General features: G+C 42.3%; 1 protein-coding gene across 1 annotated transcript in view; it reads right to left on the minus strand.

Annotated features, from left to right (window-relative positions):
* Positions 1 to 22,960, minus strand: part of COL4A6 (collagen type IV alpha 6 chain) — a 285,223-nt gene that overhangs the window by 129,907 nt on the left and 132,356 nt on the right. The window contains exon 3 of the mRNA XM_041742044.1: positions 21,772 to 21,855. Within this exon, the coding sequence (XP_041597978.1) occupies positions 21,772 to 21,855 (84 nt within the window). The remainder of the gene's footprint in view (positions 1 to 21,771; positions 21,856 to 22,960) is intronic.

Genomic DNA, 22,960 nt, shown 5'->3' on the forward strand with positions numbered 1-22,960 from the left:
TTCGTCATGACACTACCCATCTTCCAGCCTGTTTTCTGGAGTCTGGGATGACCAATTTCCATGTCTTAGAAAACTCCTTAGTCCTGGGTAATCCAGAATGATTGGTCCCCCTACTTGAGTCTTCCCTCTCATTCACAGAACAGACCCAGACCTCTTGCCAAGAAACACTACTCAGCTGCCACCTCATTCCTTCAGCTCCCATGAACACTTTATTTCTGTATACTTTCTTGGTCTTTTTTGAGGGCTCCCCTCCACTGCCTGTTGAACATTTCCCCTATAATTTTCACATTCTTTTAGTCTTTTTAAAAAGTCGAGTATGGATTATAATTATTACAAACTCGTGATCACACTGTACAAATACTTGTTTCCCATAATTCTCACCTAACATTCTATCATAAGCATTTTTCCAAGTCATTCTTCAAGGAAGCATCATATTAATGAGTGTATGATATTCCACTGCAAGGGATATACCTTATTTTGTTAGTTAACCACTCCCCTATTGTATGACATTTAGTTTTTTTCCCCCACCTGTTTATTCATCTGTGATGAATATCTTCATTCATAAATCTTTCTGTACTGCTTTGATTATTTCCTTCAATTAACTTTATAAGAGTGGAATTACTGGGTCAATTGCTGTGAAAAATTTTAAGATTATTGATACATATTGCCAAAATGCAGAGAAAATTCAATTGGGAAGGGAAATTGCCAGTATTAATTTTAGAGATACATTTTGAAATGGTTTGAACAATATCTAAGTGATTGTGGAGCTTCATTTTCTACATGGCTCTGTGGGGAGAACTTACTTTGGAAAGCACTTTAAAGTTAAAATCTAAGAAGGTGGGGAAAAAAACTATATAAAATGTTTAGTCAATGTGTATTGTCTTGTTTATTTTAGGTGGCATTTTATATTTAGGTGAAAAAGATGATACAGCAGAGGCCCCTTTTATAATTGTTATGTACAGTATATTTATGCCCCTTATAACGCATCTGCCTTAATTTGATTCTTTAGAATTATTGCAGTCCTACTGTAATTGTATCTTTGCTAATATGACAAATTGTTGGTCATATTTTTTAATTTATTCAATACAGTGTCCTTGGTCTGATATATAGCTCCAATTATAATATTGTTCCTATGGAAGCAGTCTTCTTTGGATGTTACTTCGAGGATTGCATTTACAGTAAACAGTAGGGACTGCATATACCATCATTCTTTTCTCCTCCCACCGACCACTAGAGGGAAGAAAACATTCAGAGGTAGCTCAAAGTGTTATCTCCATCCTCCAAAAAGACCAGAGTGGTTTCCAACAGAAGCCACCTACTTAACGCTGTCACACTCTTCAGCTATTTCCTGCTGAGGCTATTTCTGTTGCATCCAGACTCCATACTTGCAAATTGGGGCCACCTCTTAGAAGAGCTGTCGTTTCATTTACCCGAAGTTTACAGAGCTCTTTAAGGAAGAAAGCCATCTCCTCTTGTTTGTTGCATTTTCTTTATAGATCCAGGGAAGCAGATAATAAATGTAAAAGTAGAGTGACAGGAGCTATTATTCTATTTGGGACCACTGAAAATGAGAACATATGAGGCACTCAAGATAAAATTTCCAGAGCCCATCTATAGGACAAAGTGAACTTGTGTGTGGCAGCAAGAGAAATACCCACCCCTCCAAATGCCTGCATTAACCTGCCTCAATCCAACCCAGAATCTCTCTCAGCCCCTCCCTGATGGTCTCAGCCACACCTCAGACTCTTGGCCAACTCTTGACATCACACAGTAGAAAAATACCATAAGACTCACTTCAAGAATTTTCTGGCTAAGCAGCAAATCAGTTTTATTGCTGGGATCATTTTATTCTTGTGTCTGTTTCCCAAGTGTGTGGCCTATGGTTACCAGCAGCACTCTAGTGCTGTAGGAGGCATTAGTATAGTATAATGGTTGAGGGCATGTATGTTGGAACCAGATGGATCTGACATCTAATCCTAGCCTCACCACTCTCCAGCTCTGCAATCCTTGGTTTTCTGAATTTTTAAAATGGGGTGGATGATACTTACCTACCTTTATAAGATGATAGGAATTAAGTGTGATAATTAATGCAGAGTAAAGCCCTCAGCAAAGTGTCTGGTATATGGTAAGTAATTCATGGCAACTATTATTGCTATTATTATTAGTCAAGTTCAGGGCTCTGGTATTTGCTCTTAGATTTTGTAGAGGCATCCTGCTATTTGGAACTCTGCTGATTGCTCACCCTGATCATGTTTGGATAGGATGTTGGAAGCAACTTAATCCCTAAACTGATAACCTGGCTTGAAGTCTATTTTTCAAACTCTCATCTCAATCTACTAACTCTATTTGGGCCTTTTGCCTTTCTCCCATCACACAGGTCTGGCAGGGCTACTTGATCTCAGGAAGGTCAGACCCAACCTGATACTGGGCAACTCCTAGATATGCTCAATATCCTACAGGGCAAGTGAAGTTTTGCTTTTCAATGACTACAGGGAATCACTGTAGTTTCTCAAAGAGGGAAATTCTGTGATTCCTATAAGGAAAGCAGTCAGAGATTTAATGCCAAAAGTGATCTTTATGCTTTTAGTTGATTGAACTGGCAAGAATTTGCAAGAGCTATTGAACGGGATTGGTATACTACTTGGCATACCATCATTCACTTCTTCATGTACAAATAATTTTTACTAAAGTTTTCCTGATGGGCAGGCAGCCTAGGGAGATTCTAGGCCATATGGCTTGATGAGTTCTCTATAATTCCCCATTCTACTCATTCACTGATGCCACCAAAATAATTATTGCCATTTATTGAACATGTATTAGTATGTACAGTTTAGCCTCATGAGTGTCCTATGATGTATGGACTACTATAATTTCCATTTTACAGCTGAGAAAACTGAGGCTTATAGAGGTTTGCTGCCCAGAGTAACACATGTAGCATGGGGAAACCAGATGAGAACTTAAAATCCAAGCTTACTGCCAAAGTTTTTTTTTCATATAGCTATGCTAAGTAATGGCTTATTTTTAAACAAAAGTAGTCCTAAGATGGTATAACAAATTAAGGAATTAAAAGTCTTTTAGACCTTCAGTGCAAATTAATTCAGTAGCTGAGAGCAGATTTTGATAGGGGAACTGCATGTGGTATATTAGTGTGTGTGTGGAGGAGGTGTGGGCAGGAAGCTGGTGGTTGCTAGGGACCAAAGCCATCAATCCCTTGAGGGACAAAGGAGCAGGAGGTAGAAGAGACAATAAGAAAGTTACAGTTTTTCCTTTGGTTTTCCTACAAGTAAAAATGTTAGTAGATCCTGGCACACATAAAGAACCATCAGGGTGGTAGAAAGGGATGCATGGGTTTGGGGACCACTGAGATGTGCCTCTGACTCTCAGCTCTACCACTTACTTTCATGGTGTGGAAAATTGGCAAATCACTTAACCTCTCTAAATCTTTGTTTCCTCATCTGTAAAATGGTGAACTTTGTGGTATGGCATTTATATATCATTAAAAATGTTAAATGATACAACATATATAAGATACCTAGGACAAAGCCTGGTACTGAGTAAATACTTTATAAATGGTAAAAACTATTATCTCCTAATTATGTACTATCCTTATCAGTTTTATGATGATGATGACGATAGCAAAAAATATGACAACCACTATCTCTAATAGCTCTGAAGACAACCCCTATATCTTAGCAGGAAGAATGCATCTCTATGAACACATTAGTCAAGAGGAGGAGATGGGTGGGTAGTTTCTGGATACATTTAGATCGCAGATGGGATTATAAGGCTAGAAGCTCATTTGGCATCTATAGGAGGCCTAAGAGACTCGAGCAGCTGGATCAACTTTACAGAATGAATTACAACTTCCCCCTTGGGCTCTATCAACACTTTTTTCAGGAGCCTTGGCTATCTGTGGACCCATATGGATATTGGAGGATCTTTGACAAATAATAATAGAACTGCCAAAAGCCACCAACAGCCCAGCCAGTTGGAAAATCATGGCGACCTTTATGTGAATTGTGTATTTATTAAGCACCTACTGAAAGGCTTAAAAATAAGACTGTTATCAAGAAAAAAAATTTAAATGTAGAAACTAATTTAATTTTTGGAAGAACTTTGAGTTGATGGCAAGTTCAAACTCAAAGAAAATGAATGCTGATTTGAAAATAAAGTTGTATTAACATAATTCCCTTTCAAGTTAATGATTTGGGTGCTGTAGGTTACAAAAAGTCTTTGGAGTTTTATGTAAGCTAGATAGGCTTACCCATGTGCAAAGGAGGTTGGTTACAACATATGAGCTATAATGCAAGTAAGCAAGAGTGTAGGTTCTGGGTGATCAGGGACTGGAAACCGATGGGTGTTATTTAATAGCATTTCTTAGGTTCTAAGCTGTGGACATTTTGCTTGAAGTAGGTGGTAAAAGAGAAAAGAAAAGGCAAGCTATCATTTAATGCCATGGTTGGCAGTAGTCAATGGCATGAGTATTATAAAAACTAGACATTCTCTTTTCAATGGAAAAAAGAAACTTGATACAAATAGCCTATTTAATTATTACCTCTTTTTCACTCCAAATGCTGCCAAATTGGGATGCCTGGGTGGCTCAGTGGTTGAACACCTGCCTTCAACCCAGGGCACGATCCTGGAGTCCCGGAATCGAGTCCCACATCAGGCTCCCTGCATGGAGCCTGCTTCTCCTTCTGCCTATGTCTCTGCTTCTCTCTCTGTGTTTCTCATGAATAAAAATAAGTTTTTTTTTAAAAGAAACAAATGCTGCCAAATTATGTTATTAAAATGATCAGCGATATCTGATGGATGTTTTGAATGTTCACAAGTTTCCTAATAAGATTTGGGTTGTGTGCTTTTTCTAATGGCTATCTATCCCTAAGGGACCAAATTCTCAATCTAATATAAATGCCACTTGCTAGTTCTTAAAGATAGTGGTAGGAGCTGATTAGTGTACAAAATTGTTCAAATTTCAAGATGACTAAAAATGAAGTTTAACCAGTCCCATGAGTAAAGTGGATTTATGTTGCTTACTCTGTCAAACCCAACAGATAAGCTCTTATCATGCTAACATTTGGCCACAGTCCCACTTCTCCCCCATACCTGGGAGAGGAGGATTTGGGATGATTAATGGGTGAGAACTGCTACTCCCTACGTTTTATGGTCCCATCATTTATGAAGAGGAGAGTAAAAGTGGCTAGGATGTGACTCCCTTCTGGATGCTCAGGATTCCCATGAGCCTCTAGGCTTGTACCACCACCCGGGTCAAGCTCTTACAAATCTGTTTCTCCTTTAAGGTCCTGCTCCGGTTTCATGCCCTCATCAGCAATTACTGTCCCTGGTAAATGTTTTCTGAATATATATCCAGGCTTGAATATATACTCTTCCACTGAATAAAGTTCAATGCAAACAGATAAAAAACAAACTGAACATTGATCCTCTGCTTAAGGGCCTCAAAGCCCAGTAGGTGAGAATAATAATAATAATAATAATAATAATAATAACAACAACAACAACCATAGCATCAGTGATAACAGCTGTAGTGGTGATGATGATGACCAATTATTAAAGTGTCTAAGCTCTTTCCATATATTATTTTATCCTTACAATAAGTATTATTTGCTCCTTCATTCAACAGAACAAAACAAATCAGGCCAAGTCTCTCTCCACTTAGAGCAAAGGAAGCTGAGAAGCTTTCTCCACTGAGGTAGGAGGAGAATCAAAGGAGTGGTATTCTGGAAGTCAAGCAAAGAAAGTTTTTCAAGAGAGAATGAAAAGCCATTTCAAATGCTGGTGGTAGGCCAAGTAAGAAGATGGAGAGATGATCATTGGAATTAACAATGTGGATGTCACTGGTGACCTTTAAGAGAAAGGAGTGGTGGCAATGAAAGCCTGATTAGAGTAGACTTAAAAGAGAACGGAAAAGTGAAGATTTTCAGTACAAACAGCTATTGCAAGGGGGAATGCTGTAAGGGAGGCAGAGAAATGGGATGGTAACTATAGGAAAACATGAAGTTAAAGGACGGTAATAGCTAATAATAGTAACAATTATAACAGCTAATAATTAATGGAGCACTTACTAGGTGTTGCATTACACTAATTGCTTTATGTGTATTAATTAGCCTATGCAGTGGTCATAACAACCCTGTGAGATAGTTACTACTACTCCAGTTCACAGATGAAGAAACTGAAGCTCAGAATGGTTAAGCCATTTGTTTGATGTAGGGTTTCCCAACCTTGACACCTTGATATGTTGGGCCAGATAATTCCATGTTGTGGGGGACAGGTCCTGTGCATTGTATGATGTTTAACAGCATGCTTGTCCTCTACCCACTAGATGCCAGTAGCACCACCAACTATAGCAATCAAAAATGTTTCTAGACCTGGCCACATATTCCCTAGAGTGCCCTTGGTTGTGAACTATGGGTAAAGATCACACATCTAGTAAATGATAGAGCCAGGTCTTAAAAGATTGGTTTATTTAGCTCCAAAACCTGTGCTCTCAACCAGTAGACTTATTTGTACTATGAAGATGATAAATTTCCCCCACCCTCTTCCAAGTACCTGCAGTTTTTTGGGAAGTATGATGAATATCTGACCACTGGGCCAAGTAAGTTCATTCTGATCATAAGTTCTGTGCTTTGGGCTTGCATAAAGTCTCTGAATCTGACTCTCTCTCTTGTTCCCAAACAGACCACACACACACCTGGCCTTCACAATCAAGGGAAGGAGTTTATTTTTTTTTTAAACTCTTTAGAATTTTTCCCCACTCTGGACTCCTAAGTGTAAGATGAAGTGGTGGGACCAGATGATTCCTAAAGTATCTTCTGGCTCCAATGTCCTGTGAGTCTAAATGTCCTCCCTTTTTTTCAGGAGGTAAATGTTTTTTATAAGGGGGTGAGTGAGGGCCAAAGGATGCTTGAGGACCTTCAGCGTGAAAACTGCTCCAAAGTTCCCAGGCTTGTTGGTTTCCATTTCTCCCATTGCAGAGGGTCGAGAGCCACTCTGGTTTGGGCCACAGGCACGGTGGTTCAGGGTCACCCTCTGCTGTTTCCTGACCGGGTGGCCACCTCCCCCCGGGGCTATAGAGGAGGTGCTGTGGCTCCTGCCGGGCTGGGTTGGGCAGGGCCCCCTCCCTTGGGTGGCAGCCTTGCAACTGAGCCCGAGGTTCCCTCAAAGACCCGACCTCTGGGGCCCCGTGGGGCTAGCTGGGTGTGGGAGTGGGTTCCATGCTCGGGGCTCTCAGGGAGCGGAGACTTCTGGAGACCATGTGAAGAACCCGTGCAGGCCCTTGGCTGGATCTGGGAAACTGGGGAGCCTGGTGGACGCCCTGTGGGGGCTGGCAAGAATGGGGACAATTTGTCATTAGGCTGTAAATGAGCCTGGCAGGGGCTCAGTGACACTCCATGCTTTGGTTCCTCCAAGGAACCCTGGAGGCCTTCAAACCCGGCTCCTCACTTCACCAGGGAGGAAGGAGACAGGCTTCCATCCTGCTCTCAGAACTCTAGTAAGGTTTTGATCTGATACAGAAGGTAAAGCTCAGAAGTTAGTTTGCCTTACTCTGGTGTCAGTCACTGGAGCCATGGGCTCATGCTTCCAATAATAGATTTTATGAGGTCACTAAACTCCCCATCACACATCTCAAAAACTAGCCCATGTTGGGCACCATGGGGCTCCTGGTGTCTCTGCCCTCCTGAGCCTCTCTGAGTCTGTTTCTTTCAAAGGGTGGGTACCTTTCAGCTTTGTGGGGATCAATAGCTACATGGATATACAGGTTCAGGCACATTTCTGAGTTCATGGAGTGTCTGAAAGGGTTTTAAGAAAAATAAATGTTGGGCACTTGGGTGGCTCAGTAGTTGAGCATCTGTCTTTGGCTCAGGTGGTGATACCTGCATCCTGGGATCAAGTCCCACACTGGGCTCCCTGCAGGGAGCCTGCTTCTCCCTCTGCCTATGTCTCTGCCTCTCTGTATGTCAATCATGAAAAAATAAAATCTTGAAAGAAAAATAAATGTTGCTCTATATGAGCATGTGTGGCTTTTCTCTCCAGGTATGCCCAGTTAATAATTTTTCAACTGAATTGCAAAGGCTATGTCTAACCCCGGGCTCCCTTCCCTCCCTGAGCTTTGTGAAGTTTAAGGCTCTATTCTTACAGCAAAAGGGCCCTGCCTGAGGAGCCTGTTTAGACCTGTATTTTCCTTTTGTTTGCTTTCTTTTTGTCTCTCTCTGGGAAACCTGGCTCCTGAACTCTCATTCCATACTGGGCCCCACAGCATGTTTCTCCCAAGCTCCCTCCTTTGCTCATAGCTTTCCTGGCATTCTCCCAGCAACGTATGAAGGGGGCAGCATCACTGGTGTCAGCTCCAAGAGGGAGCCCAACTAAAACAGTGGCATGCCAAGTCACGACAATTACTTGAACTAGCAAAGACATGCACAGGGACAGAGACCATTGTTTCTTTGATATGGACAGTAACTAAACATATACATTAATTTCCCCAGGTCCGAAGGAATGAGCATTTCCCCCCTTCAGGTTTTCAAAAATTAAAGACAAAAACTAAGCTTGTAAAACAGAATTCAAAAGTGTGAAAGCCGTCCTAGCAATGCCAAGTGCTCAGTTAAGTCCATGGAATGAGCCTGCTATGGTCACAGCTGGTAAGCACACAATTCTGAGGTACACCATAGATATCTCCACCAATCAAGCTTCAAATTTTGTCTTCAAGGAAACAATGGCTTCCTTCTTTCATGATTCCCAAGCCCTACCTTTCACTCATAACTCCTGTAACAAAATGTGTTGAATAGGAAACAGAAGCTCTTTCAGAACCTGCTGAGCTGGCCTTTCTCACTGGGCACTCCGGTGACTGCAGGAGCTTTTCGCATCCTGTGGAGAAAAGCATCACACAGTCTCCTCTGTAATCAAGACAAGGGTCACCTCAGTGCTACTGGGTTTGGGGATGAATTTTCCTCATTTGATAGCAGGGACTAAGCAACAGAGACACTCATTTTCAAGGATTTAGAGGAATATGAGGAAAAAGAAGCTAGCTCCATCTTTCAGCTCATTAAAAAAAATGAAAAGGTGATACGTTAATCTAAAATGAAGCCCTCATTATCCAATCACTGTTTTAGGTGAATGTGTTTGTGTGTCCAAGGTTGGAGAGAACAATTTAAAGAAACATAGGATCTGAGCAGCAGAAAATGATGCAAACTTTTTTTAAAAATATTTTATTTATTCATGAAAGACACACAGAGAGAGGCAGAGACACAGGCAGAGGGAGAAGCAGGCTCCATGCAGGGAGCCTGACGTGGGACTCAATCCCAGGACTCCAGGATCATGCCCTAGGCCGAAGGCAGGGGCCAAACCGCTGAGCCACTCAGGGATCCCCTGATGTAAACTTTCCATTCTGTTGTGCTAGGAGATCTTGGATATGCCACTTGCCCTCTAACAATAGGGAGCATTCTACCTATCATGTCTCTCTACTCCAATCCATCCTGCACAACCCTTGCCAAACTAATCTTCCTAAAGAAATTTGTCTTGTTGGGATGCCTGGGTGGCTCAGCGGTTGAGTGTCTGCCTTTGGCTCAGGGTGTGATCCTGGAGTCCCATCAGGCTTCCTGCATGGAGCCTGCTTCTCCCTCTGCCTGTGTCTCTGCCCCACTCCCCTCTCTCTGTGTGTGTGTGTCTCATGAGTAAATAAATAAAATCTTAAAAAAAAACCTTGTCATATTTTTTTTAAAAAGTTTGTTAAATCACTCTAGTCCATACCAATATCTCCTTTTGAGGATTTGTGCTCTGCCTTTCAGACTTTCAATCAGATGCAATGCATGTTGTGAAGCACTGCTTTGTGTGTGTGTGTGTGTGTGTGTGTGTGTGTGTGTGTGTAGTCTTCCTAAATAGAGGCCTGGCCCTTGTAATAAGTTCGCATTCCCCACAGTGCTTGCACCAATATTTAGCCCCCTGAGTGCTTTCTTAAATCTTGTCTAATGGGCTTGAACCTCACACAGCACAATGAAAAAAAACCAAATACAGACCATAGTCTAGGACCTCTACCTCTATAAATAAAGATGGCCATTAAATAAATGGCCATGTGCCACATTTGTTAAAATAAAAGCTCTTTTGAAGAGATGACAGTGAAGCAAATTTCTGCAAAGCAATGCACATTTTTTCCCCATCGACTTCTACTATAGCTTAAGAGAGATGCCATGCAATTAATTTCCTTAAACATTCTTGGAAGACTTCCATTAATGCAAGTCTTCTCAGAATAGACACCAAATTACTTCTATGACATATACTCAGGAATTTCATCTACACATATTTCTAACTTCCATACAATGAGTGGCCTATACAGAGGGAGAAACCTGCAGCACAACTATAAAACTGATATGACTCCTCACATAACTTGTAGTCACAGATGAAACCCAGCCTTTCCTAACACGTGCATTTTATTTCTTAACTTTTAAAAGACTGGAGTATTAGAAAAACATTGTAAAACGCAGATAAGGATGTAAAGAGATGCTAGATATGCAGTCAGGTGTTACTTCTCACTCAGGCAGGGGAAGGACTATGAATTTCTGATATCTGGTCTATGTCTTAGATTTTCTCCATTAGAAGGGTTCCTCCAACCACAACAAGCCAACCAAAATGAGTTCATCTGGTTATGGTCATGGGATTAAGAGGCCATTCGGCATGGCAGAAAGAACACTGGGCAGGGGGATGGAATAGTTGTTTCAAATCTCAGCTGTGTCACTTCAAAGGACCTTGGGAAAGTCTCTTAACCTCTCTGAAACGGTTTCTTCTGTGAGTCTTCATATTTAAAGTGAGGGTAAGAGCCTTCAAGGCATGCTGGGAAAGGCCTTTTATAAACTATGATATGTCACTTGGGGCTTGGATCCAACCTTCTAAGCTTGAAATTGTATTATTTTAAATTTCTTTACTGTCTCACTTCTCCCAACTCCTGAGATTCCCATTGCTTTATGTTGTGTAAAGTTGCCAAGGTGAAGCTCTAAAGTTGATGGCATGGCCATTCTATAGGGAAAGAGCAAAAGATTTTGACAGTTACTTTTCTCTTATTCAAAGTTCTTTTCCTTCTGCTTGTGGGTCCCCATCTATTATAAGTATGGTCTGGGTCAGTGGCCTACAAATCTTTCTGATTGCATGCCTTTTTCAGTTTAAAAAAATTGAGCATGCTTTCTCTCTCTCTCTCTCTCTCTCTCTCTCCCCAATATATTATTATTAAAGTTTATCTACATGCCCTCCTCTAATATATATTATGAAACAAAACATATAGAAAATGTAAAAAGGTAAAATAAATAGCATGTCAAATGCCTTGTCATGATGGCTTCATTATATTATTAGCTAACATTTCAAGGCAGGATATATACTTAGGACAAGATTTTTCATTATTGAGAATGGGTGTAAATCCATATTTAATATAGTCTTCTTGATTATTTAATATAGTCTTCTTGATTATTCTTGCTTTACTTTTTTGCCAACTTCTTGTCGGGTATGATTAGATTATTGTGTATTTTGTTGTGTATTTTTTAAATATTTTATTTATTTATTCATGAGAGACACACAGAGAGGCAGAGACATAGGCAGAGGGAGAAGTAGGATCCCTGCAGGGAGCCCGACGCGGGACTTGATCCCAAGAACCTGGGATCACGACCTGAGCTGAAGGCAGACACTCAACTACTGAGCCACCCAGGCATCCTGATTGTCATGGTTTTTACCTTATAATGCAGCTGATGGAAAAACTCAGTCTAGGGCAGCCTTGGTGGCTCAGTGGTTTAGTGCCACCTTCAGCCCAGGGCCTGATCCTGGAGACCTGGGATCAAGTCCCACGTCGGGCTCCCTGCATGGAGCCTGCTTCTCCCTCTGCCTGTGTCTTTGCCTCTCTCTCTGTGTGTCTCTCTCATGAATAAATAAATAAAATCTTTAAAAAAAAAAAAAAGAAAAACTCAGTCTAGGAGTAGGAGAAGTGTGAGCACTGCCATTTTTACATGCTCATATTATTAATTTTATCTTCAATATATGGTTTATTTGCAGGAATCTTCTTAAGCCACTTATCCATTTTGTGAGGGTTAATGTAGTTAGATAATATAATCCATAAATCCACTTAACTGGGCCCAAGGAAATACCAATATCTCTGGTAGAGATACAGGGAGAAATGTGAGGGGCCCAGGGTCACCCCTTCTATCTTGTGGGCCCCCACTCTTCCCTCAGAATACCTTATGGAGCATATGCAATGGGAAAGCCAGAGACAGATCCACCTGGTGAGGGTGTCCATGACCGTGTGCATATTACGTATTTAACAGGCTTAATAATAGGAGTGATAATGGCTAACGCTCTCATAGTGCGTAGTGTACCACACACTGTTGTAAGCACTTTATATAAATCAAATAATTTAACCCAAATTTTAATTGGTTTCTAGGCTTTCTCAATTTATTTTTTAAATTTTATTTATTTATTCATGACACACACCACACACACACACACACACACACAGGGCACAGACACAGGCAGAAAGAGAAGCAGTCTCCATTCCATGCAGGGAGCCTGACACAGGACTCCATCCCGGGTTACCAGGACCACACCCTGGACTGAAGGTAGCGCTAAGCCACTGAGCCACCCGGGCTGCCCTGGTTTCTAGGCTTTCTCAACTTAAATAGGAAGTTCTAATAATTTCTATTATACCCAAATGGACTGACTTTGCACAATCCCCCCAATTTTGGAGACCACTGATCCAGGTTTTGAGGGTGAGAATCTTTGAATAAGTAAGTATGCTTCTATAAAGTACATCACAGTAACTCTTTCTGATATCTTGCTTGCCTTTTGACAGATGACAAGACATGGGCTGGTGACACAGGAAGTGATCCTAGGCAACTGAAAGCAGAGGGGGGAGGAGGTGGGTGAGGAGGCCATGGTAGGGACAATGAGAAGGAGGGTGAGAGAGCTAGAAATGCTGGAGCGAGAGGGAGGGAAGCATGGGTGGGCAAAGGAGGAAGTCAGGAAAGGGGTAAAAAGCTGGCAAGGGAAGATGATGGCAGACTCTACGAGGAAAAACATATGTCACACTCGCGCGCCAGATGCTCACCCCTGTCTTGATACCCAAAGTCTCTGATATACGGGTTAGCAGGCCAGTCCAAGGAAAACTAAGTGGTCTCTAAAGATGTGCACACAACTCTTTCCCAGGCATGCAGGGTAGACCTGCTCTGTTTCATCAGAATGGCATATGTAATTTATCCAAGCAGTGCAAGGATAGAGCAACACCTAACCTAAGGAGTAGGACTATAAAGCCAGAATTGTAGGAAGAATGGTTCCCAGGCAAGGAAGGGAAGATATTTTGGGGGTATGGGTGGTGTAGAGATATCCCTGTGATTCTCTTCAAATCACACCAGCCAGATGACTAAGGGGGCGGGAGGACTGCACATCTTGCAGCCGTGTAACTTCAGCTATGAGGAGCTTCCAGCATCAGCAGCAAAAAGCTACGGCAAGTGATTTACATCCAAGGCAGCTGCCAAGACACCACTCCAAAGGGTAGAACACTGTCAAACACTGCCTCCCATATCTCACTACAACATTAGAAAGCATGATAAGATGCTCTGAGGGCAAGAAACTGTCACAAGGCAGTACAGTAACAGTGTCTGACTTAGATGATCAGAGCTGGTGGGTTCTTGGAGATTACCCAGCATGAACTCCTCATTTTATGTGTAAATAAACTGAGACCCTAAGAGGATAAAGCATCAGTCCCAAGTCATCCAGTGAGCAAAACTCAGGCATGGCACTTGGGTCTCTGGATATCTAAAGCAGTACTCTTGACTCCACAGCTGTGTATTATCTCCTCCTCTGGCTCCTTGGCTCCTTTCTAACAGAAGCCTCCGTCACTAGTATGGATAATATGTTCCATAAACCCCACACTGCCCCAAAATGATCAAAGAAGGGATTAGGATAACCACAAACATCTGCTAGGTTATGACTGCATCTTGATTTGGTGCAGAGACACTAAATTTTAACCTTATCATCAATTATCCTCCATCTAAATAAGTACAGTATAAATACACAGAGACTTTTTTTTACCTCCCTCCCCTACTACCACCCAATGGCTATTTTGCTGCACAAAGGCTCTTACTCTCTTCCCATGAGGGAGAGGAACAAGAGACTCAAGACCATCGACTTTGCACAAAGCTAAGAGGCATTAAGCAAAAAATTTGGTGGAGAAGAGAGTGCAATCAATGTCAAAAGAAAGACTGTGATCACCTTTGACTTGCAATTATTCAAGAATATCCTCACCTTGGAGGAAGAACCAATGGCTGGTAGCAAAATATAAGCGTTCTGGCAAGTCCCTTGCCTTGGCAGGCACAGCGTAAGAAGCAATCAGGCAAAAGAAGAGATGAGCATCAAAAACTCAGAAGAGCACCAAAGAAACAAACAATCCAATCATGAAATGGGCAAAAGACATGAAGAGAAATCTCACAGAGGAAGACATGGACATGGCCAACAAGCACATGAGAAAATGCTCTGCATCACTTGCCATCAGGGAAATACAAATCAAAACCACAATGAGATACCACCTCACACCAGTGAGAATGGGGAAAATTAACAAGGCAGGAAACAACAAATGTTGGAGAGGATGCGGAGAAAAGGGAACCCTCTTGCACTGTTGGTGGGAATGTGAACTGGTGCAGCCACTCTGGAAAACTGTGTGGAGGTTCCTCGAAGAGTTAAAAATAGACCTGCCCTACGACCCAGCAATTGCACTGTTGGGGATTTACCCCAAAGATTCAGATGCAATGAAACGTCGGGACACCTGCACCCCGATGTTTCTATCAGCAATGGCCACAATAGCCAAACTGTGGAAGGAGCCTCGGTGTCCATCGAAAGATGAATGGATAAAGAAGATGTGGTTTATGTATACAATGGAATATTACTCAGCAATTAGAAACGACAAATACCCACCATTTGCTTCAACGTGGATGGAACTGGAGGGTATTATGCTGAGTGAAATAAGTCAATCGGAGAAGGACAAACAGTGTATGTTCTCATTCATTTGGGGAATATGAATAATAGTGAAAGGGACTATAAAGGAAGGGAAAAGAAATGTTGGGAAATATCAGGAAGGGAGACAGAACATAAAGACTCCTAACTCGGGGAAACGAACTAGGGGTGGTGGAAGGGGAGGAGGGCGGGTGTTGGAGGGGAATGGGTGACGGGCACTGAGGTGGACACTTGATGGGATGAGCACTGGGTGTTTTTCTGTATGTTGGTAAATTGAACACCAATAAAAATTAATTATGATCTCAGAAAAAAAAAACTCAGAAGAGTTAGGTAGAACAGAATTCTAAAGCAAGCTATATGAACCAGAGTGTGGGATAGACCAGGAGACCTTACAGCTAACAGGATCTAAAAACAATATGGAAATGACTGCCCTGGCTCATTGCCTTCTTTTAGCAGAAGGGATTTCTCCTGAGACAGTGGACTCTCACCTGCTTCACAGCAGCCTCACAGCTAATCCAGGATGTGGAGAGTAGGGCTGGACCCATACCTTTCCAAATTGGTTGGTCAGTTAGTCAGTCCTTCACGAAACAGCTTGTAGCACCTACTGCCCCTGCAGAATCTAAGAAGACCCAGTCACTGACCTTTAGGAGTTCATAAGCTAGTGGAGAGCAGACAAATCAATAGCTTGCTATAATTCAGCACGAGAGCAATGATGAGAAAGTAGAGAGACCCTCTGCCTTGTGGATCATGGAAAGCTCCACAAGGAGGTGAAGGCTTTGTTCAGTTTTAAAGGATGGGTAAACAGAAGCAAGTCAGCAGAGAGGGAAGAGCTGGTGGAAGGAGAGTACATGGAAATGGAGTAGCAAGTATAAAACCTGGAGCCTACTAAATAAATAACAGAGCAGGTTCCGTGAACTATAAAGAGTTCAGTTCATGTGTATGGTTTGGTTCTGTTTTCTGAAGGAGGAGGCTCCTGGTGGTGAGAGCTAATGTTGGTGAGGTAGTTAAGCACCAGACCACGGAGGATTTTATAAGCCAACTAGAGCTAAAGGTTTTTTTTTTTTTAAAGATTTTATTTATTTATTCATGGGAGACACAGAGAGATAGAGACATAGGCAGAAAGAATAGCAGGCTCCCCACAGGGAGCCTGGTGCAGGACCCGGGGATCATGCCCTGAGTGGAAGGCAGATGCTCAGCCACTGAGTCACCCAGGTGTCCCTAGAGCTAAGGTTTTACTGTGAGATGGATTGGGAGCCATCAAAAGATTTTAAGCAAGAGTCTCAGGATCATATTTATGTTCTGGAAAGATTATGACAGTAGAGTGGCAAAGAGCCAGGGAAGAGTGAGACTGGTGGGTGGAGGACCAGTGTGGGGGCTAGATGGTAATTCAGGCAAGAGAGCATACAGACCTGGGACTGGACAAATAGGTATGGAGAGGAGTGGATGGATTCGGGCTTTGTTGTGGAAGATTAATGGACAGGATGTGACGATGAATTGGGGGTGGTAGTGGAGAAGGTTTCTGGCTTGAGCAATAAAGTGCTAGGTGGTACCATTTGCAGAGATAGAAAAGACATAGCTAAGACTCAGGAAGGGATACGTCTGGTGGGAGGGGGGCAGTGATGGTGGAATTCTGTATGAAATGGAGTTATGGTGCCAGTAAAAGTCCAACCAGAGATAGCCAATGAGGAATTGACACTGCTGACCTGAAGCTAAGGAGAAAGGTCTGAGCTAAGGGTAGAGATCTATTTATCATTGTGTGGGTGGTATATAAACTAGGAGAGGCCTCCAATGAGCAGGGAAGTGGGATGAGGACAAAACCCTGGGGAATCCCAATCAGAGTAGGAAGAACATCATGAAATCCAAGGGAACAAAGGGTTTCAGGAAAGGAGGTGTCTGATGTAGAAGAGAAGCAAAGGCCGATAAAGAATGAAAAATGTCCACTGCATTTGGCAATTAGCAGGTTACTGGTGACCAGTGTTTGCAGCGAGGCTAGCCTGCAGAGGGCTGAGGAGTGGGTGGGCAATGGAGCCAAGCAGCTTGTTTACAGGCAGCTGGAGTAAGGCCCGGCCACCCAAGGAGCTCATGTGCAACATGAGCTTTGACTTGGGGGCAGGAGAGGATGAAGACATTGATGTGTGTGGTAGTGGCAGGTCAGGGTAGGGGCATGGGGTGTGGGCACACAGGGAGAAGGGAAAGATGTACACAATAATTGCCCAAATCAGGAGCCAATGGGAAGGCCTCTTGGTGGCTCTGGTTCCAGTCAGCTGACACGGGGAGCACCAGCTGTTTGCAGGAGGAGAGTCAAAAAACCAAACCAAACCCCCAAAAAACAAAATTCGTGGTTAATGCATCTGGGCCTGGAATTCATGGTATACACACAGTTTTTGACAGAAAAGTGGCAGGAAGCAGGCAGCAGATGAGGAGATAAGAGACCCGGGGTGTTTCACATAAAACTTTCTAGCTAGGACACAGCTGTAAAATGGGCAAACAGCCCTGATCTGGGGGTAGGGGGGGCAGGAATCCCAATATTCCCCATGGCTTGGGATTATCTGTGATAATGCTCCTTTAGGTGGCATGAACAATGAGGAACTCACCATGCCATATACAAACACCAGCCAGAACACTCTTAAAATGGGGAAAAGTCTGAAACAGTATTAAGGAATATAGCAGGCTCTGAACAAAACACACAATCCCTCCTGCTCCCCACTCAGACAGACACACACTGATGCAGTACAATGCAGAGACAACTTGAAAATCCAAGTAGGGGAAAAAATGCGAAGAGACAGAGATGGAAAACTGATATATTTTGTTCAATCTAATGCCCCCTCCCCCTCAAAAAATATAGGGGGAGAGGAAAAACTTTAAAGAATGGTCTTCCCAAGGGCACCTGGGTGGCTCAGCAGTTGAACATCTGCCTTTGGCTCAGGCCGTGATCCCAGGGTCCAGAATCGAGTCCCCCATTGGGCTCCTTGCAGGGAGTCTGCTTCTCCCTCTGCCTGTGTCTCTGCCTCTCTCTCTGTGTCTCTCATCAATAAATAAATAAATTTTTTTAAAAAAGAGAATGGTCTTCCCAGGTAATAAAACATACTACCCCCCACCCCACCCCAAGAGAGAAAACTAAAAGTCAAATAATAAGTCAATAATTCAATGTCAGGGGGGAATAAAAAAGAAACCCTTTCTTTAACATTAGCAGGTATGCTGTCTTTCAAAGTTGACATTCTCCTAAAGTAGGCTAACTAAGTTTAGCCAATAACAGGCTTATGAGCATGGCCAAGACACTTAGCAGTGTCTTTACTTGCGGCATACAGATAATACAGACCCTGTGAAAAAATGCTTTGAAAAATACAAAAGCAGTACCCCAAGGCTAGGCAAAGGCTTTTACCATGCAGGGCAGGCATTCAAGAAAGCAGTTTGAGAGTGCAGGAGCCAGTAAGGGGTTGGACTGCTGTTGTGCAGGAGTGTTAGGTGTTGTGTAAATGTCTTAGTTCAAGAGGCCTCTGGCAAACAAAAAGTACACACTGCCCAGCAAACTATGTACTTGATGTTTTCCCCAAGGTAAGAGGCAGGCCTGCCAAGGGCTGCAGCATATCTCAGGGGTGACCCGACGTTCCATTCCCCTCCCAGCTCTCAGAGCTCGAGGGGGAACAGTTTGAAATCCAAATGGGGCCCGCTGCTCAGCTAAGGAAAACAGTCTCAAATCTTTCTGACATCTGCACAAAGCGGGTACCGAGGGGCTGCCCTGCAGCGTCAACAGTGCTGGGGCCAGTTTAAACAATCTCACTTTGCCCTGGGAACGCAGGAGGGTAGGGAGAAGGACTAACATGGATCTGGTGGCCCAGGCGGCCTCAAGCATCCTCATTCACAGGTCTGCCCCGAGCATGCTGGCCTCCTGATCTGCCTGGGAAATAGGGCATCCCAGGTCATGACTCATGAAACAGAGCTTGGTCTGCTTCAATAACCTGGACAAACATTCCCAGCAACTGCAGACTTCACTGGTAAACTTTAGACCACATTTAACCATGTGGACTCTGAATCTTTTTAATATTGAAAAAAAAATCAGTGCGGCGATATTGTCTCCCCCAGTCCCACAGCACTTCAGCCACTCAAGTTTTCAAAGGAGAAGATGGCCTAGGGCTCCAGATGTTTGGAACCCAAATGAGAGGGTTCCACTGCCTTCCATCTTCAAAGATCAAAATCTCAGCCAGAGGTTAAATAATGAGGTCATCTTCTGCATGTTTGCCTGGTGTGGGACTACCTTCTGTTCCAATATATAATAAGGTCATTGTTGTAGAAATTGGATCTTGAAGTTGTTTGATTATATACATGTTAAAACACAAAACTATTAGCTTTAAAAAAAAGTAAATAAAGGCTCTGCACCCCAACCAGCAACTTGGATCTGCTGATTCTCAGTTCCCTGGTTGTGGGGTCTAACCCACCACCCATATCCCCTACAACCTGCCAGGAAATGACTTTTTGTGTCAAACTGCAAATCTCATCTGCTTCCGCTTGGGCCATTTTTTTTTCTCTGCAGAGGAAAGGTAAGTCAATAAGAATCACTCATGAAAGTGGATAGAGGACATGTCCAGGAAATTGACAGAAAAAAACATACATGTTGAATGAATATGTGGAAAGACACTTAAACTCACATGTAGTCTGGGAAGTGGGATGATTTTCACCCATATTAGGAAAAATATCAAGTGTTGGCAAGGGTGTAGAAGAGTGGGCACTCCTGTACAATGTTGATGGGAGTGTGAATTGGAATATTTTGTGAGGTAATTGAACAATAGGTTTGAAAATTAAAAATGTTGATTACCTTGTATCTGGAAATTTGATCCTTAGTACCTATGCTAGAGATAAGTCCAAGAAGGTTAGTTCAAGGATTTTCACTGTAGCACTGCCACTTTTTAAAATAGCAAACATTTGGAAACAACCTAAGTGTTCATCAAAAGGGAAATGAATGTCTAGATTAAACTATGGGGTAGAGAAAAAGATCTTAAGGACATATTAAATGGCTATTTAAAAAAAAACAAAACAAGGCACAGAATATATACTTATGATTGTATTTTGGGGAAGAAAGACCAGAAAATGAAACTATTTTTATTCATGTTTCTACATATCTCTGAGTATTGTACATAGGAAAAGACTAGAAAGACAACAGAGGGACTGGAGTCTCAGAGGAGACTTCTGCTTCACCTCTATTGCTTGCATACTGTTTAAGAATGTATTCATATATTTATGATAGCACTATCTTTTTTTCTACAGTGTTTCCTGGTTGAAGATCAGAGGCAAAGGCATGGGCCTTGGTGACTACAGTGAACATGACTTCTCTGGGAGGCAACAGTAGGTAAAAGTAAATTGACATAAAATCAAAGGACCCAGGTAATAGTCTGAATCTGTCATCAATTTGCTGTGTGACCCTGGGAAGTCATTTTCCTTCTCAGAGTCTGCTTTCTCTGTACAATCAGTGGATAAGATGAGAAGCTCACTAATATACTTTCTGATATTTTAGGATTCTATAAGTCTATGCCTTTAATGTATAATGGGTCTGGTTCCTTTTGATGAGGAGATGGCTTTTTCTCTTCAAATTCTGGCATAGTTTGATATTTCACTTTACCCCAAATGGAAGATAAAGAAAGAGAAGGTGGAGTGGCCACTCCATTCTCTGTTTGGCTATGTTTTTGAGGGTTTGGTTGATTCATTTATGCTCTCTCTCTCTTTGACAGTGTAAGCGCTTAGGCTTGTTTGAGTATGATCAGAGTGCAGAGGCAATGCTAAAAGTCAGAAGACCTGAATTCTACAGAGTGGCCATAAATCCCGGGAACATAGATCATATTTTATTTTTCAAAGATTGAACCCTCTTGAACACTTTTTTCTGAGTGACACTAAAGATGTAGGTTTATTCTGTGAGAATCAGAGGTACAAATCACCTGGTCCAATGTTTCCCATATACATATACAAGGGTTGATGGAGATGCTCTGTCAATGAACAGTGTTCATTGCACTTTGCACAACTTGAGCTGTGCCTTGCAAAGATGGAACAAGATATTGAATATATCCCATAATGTTTTTAAACAAATCCTAAATTTTAATATAATATCTATAAATCTTCCTTTATGTGCAGTCTCTTGTATCTTCGAACTTTGAGGGTACCCTGATAACTCTTGCTTTTTGACAAGTCACACCCCTGGTCTGTAGATAACAAATGGACTGCTTGCTCCCCAGAGGGAAGAACCAAGTGGCTAAAAATGAGCCATGAAAATTTACATGTAGGGATCCCTGGGTGGCGCAGCGGTTTGGCGCCTGCCTTTGGCCCAGGGCGCGATCCTGGAGACCCGGGATCGAATCCCACATCAGGCTCCCGGCGCATGGAGCCTGCTTCTCCCTCTGCCTGTGTCTCTGCCTCTCTCTCTTTCTCTCTGTATGACTATCATAAATAAAAAATAAAAAAAAAATTAAAAAAAAAATTACATGTATATACAGACATTTTCTGGTTCTTCACAACCTAATTGGCTTTTGGAAATACTCCAGATGAAACCTTGAGGAAACACTGACATGAAGTCAACAAAGGAAACCTCTTCCTGGTCCCTCAGAGACCTTGACCAATCTAGTTCTGCCTCTCATCTGGTTAGCAAAGCTCCTTCCAGCTGGTCCTCATCACTTTGCTTGTACCATGAAGTCACAAGAGTAAATTCTAATCAGTTGAATTCTAAAGAAAACACACATGCTTCAGATCGCAACTTCTTTGACTATGTGTCTTTCAGCAATGGAAGAAGCAACTTACTCTGGCTCCTTTCTCAGGAAAGCATTTACAGCCTCCACTGCAGTCTTGGCCACCACATGGCTTTCCATAGGACTTCTTCTCTCCCTGTTAAAAGAGAGAGAGAGAGAAAAAAAAAAAAAGAGAGAGAGAGAGAGAGAGAGAGAGAGAGAGAGAGAGAGAAAGTTAGTAAACCATGTGAACCAAGAAGCAATGTAGCCCCAGGGAATCTAACCTTTTGCCACACTCCTCCTAACTAAGTAAATTTAGAGTAGATTAATCATCTCATTTGATGGTGTCATGTGTCACTTTGGACTTGTGTATTTGGCATTCACTGAGAAAGCAGGAGCTGTAGCAGAGAACTTAAAAGTCAAGTGCTAGAAATGTAATGATAGATGAAAATGGCTACCCTGTACTCTGCTCTCAGAATTGTTCTCCTCAGGCTCTACTTTCAACACATCATTCAAACCTTACAGTAACATCTCTGTGCTCCAGTTAGTCATATCCAAATTCCTCAGTTAGTATCATACAGTATACCCTAAACTGTTCAATTTCCTTTTTTTTCTTATCTGCTTTATGATGATGATGACGACGACGATGACGATGATGATGATGATTACTAGCAGAATTTCTACAAAGCCCCTGCATGACCTGACAGGTGCTGACCCTCTGTAACCTCATCCCTTCACTGTCTTCCTGGCTCACTCTGCTTCAATCTCACTGGTATTCATTCTATGAAAACTTAAGCCTGTTCCTGCCTCAGGGCCTTTGCCCTTGCTGTTACTTCTGCCTGGAATGCTCTTCCCCTAGATGTTTTTTATTGCTGGCCTCTTTTCATCATCCAGGTCTTTGTTCAATTGTCTACTCTCAGAGAGACCTTTCCTGACTACTCAACCTAAGGCAGCCTGCAGTTACTTCCAATCATATCACTGTGCTATCCTTTCAACATTAAATATTCTTTCTCCCCCCACTAGAATGTAAGCTCCATATAAGTAGTTACCTTATCTATATTGCCCAATGTTTTATCTCCAATGTCTAAAAGAGCAGATGGCACATAGAAATTTTTGAGTACCGTCTGAACAGAGCTGGGATTTGAACCCAGGTCTCACTAGTGCCAAAGCCCTGACCTTAACCCTTATGTCTTAGAGTTTTCTAAGTCCTCTGTCTACCAGAGCCTCAATGCAAGGGCTCAAAAAATAAGGAAACTGCCATT

Source organism: Vulpes lagopus, chromosome X, assembly GCF_018345385.1.
Source record: "Vulpes lagopus strain Blue_001 chromosome X, ASM1834538v1, whole genome shotgun sequence".
Classification (NCBI taxonomy): domain Eukaryota; kingdom Metazoa; phylum Chordata; class Mammalia; order Carnivora; family Canidae; genus Vulpes; species Vulpes lagopus.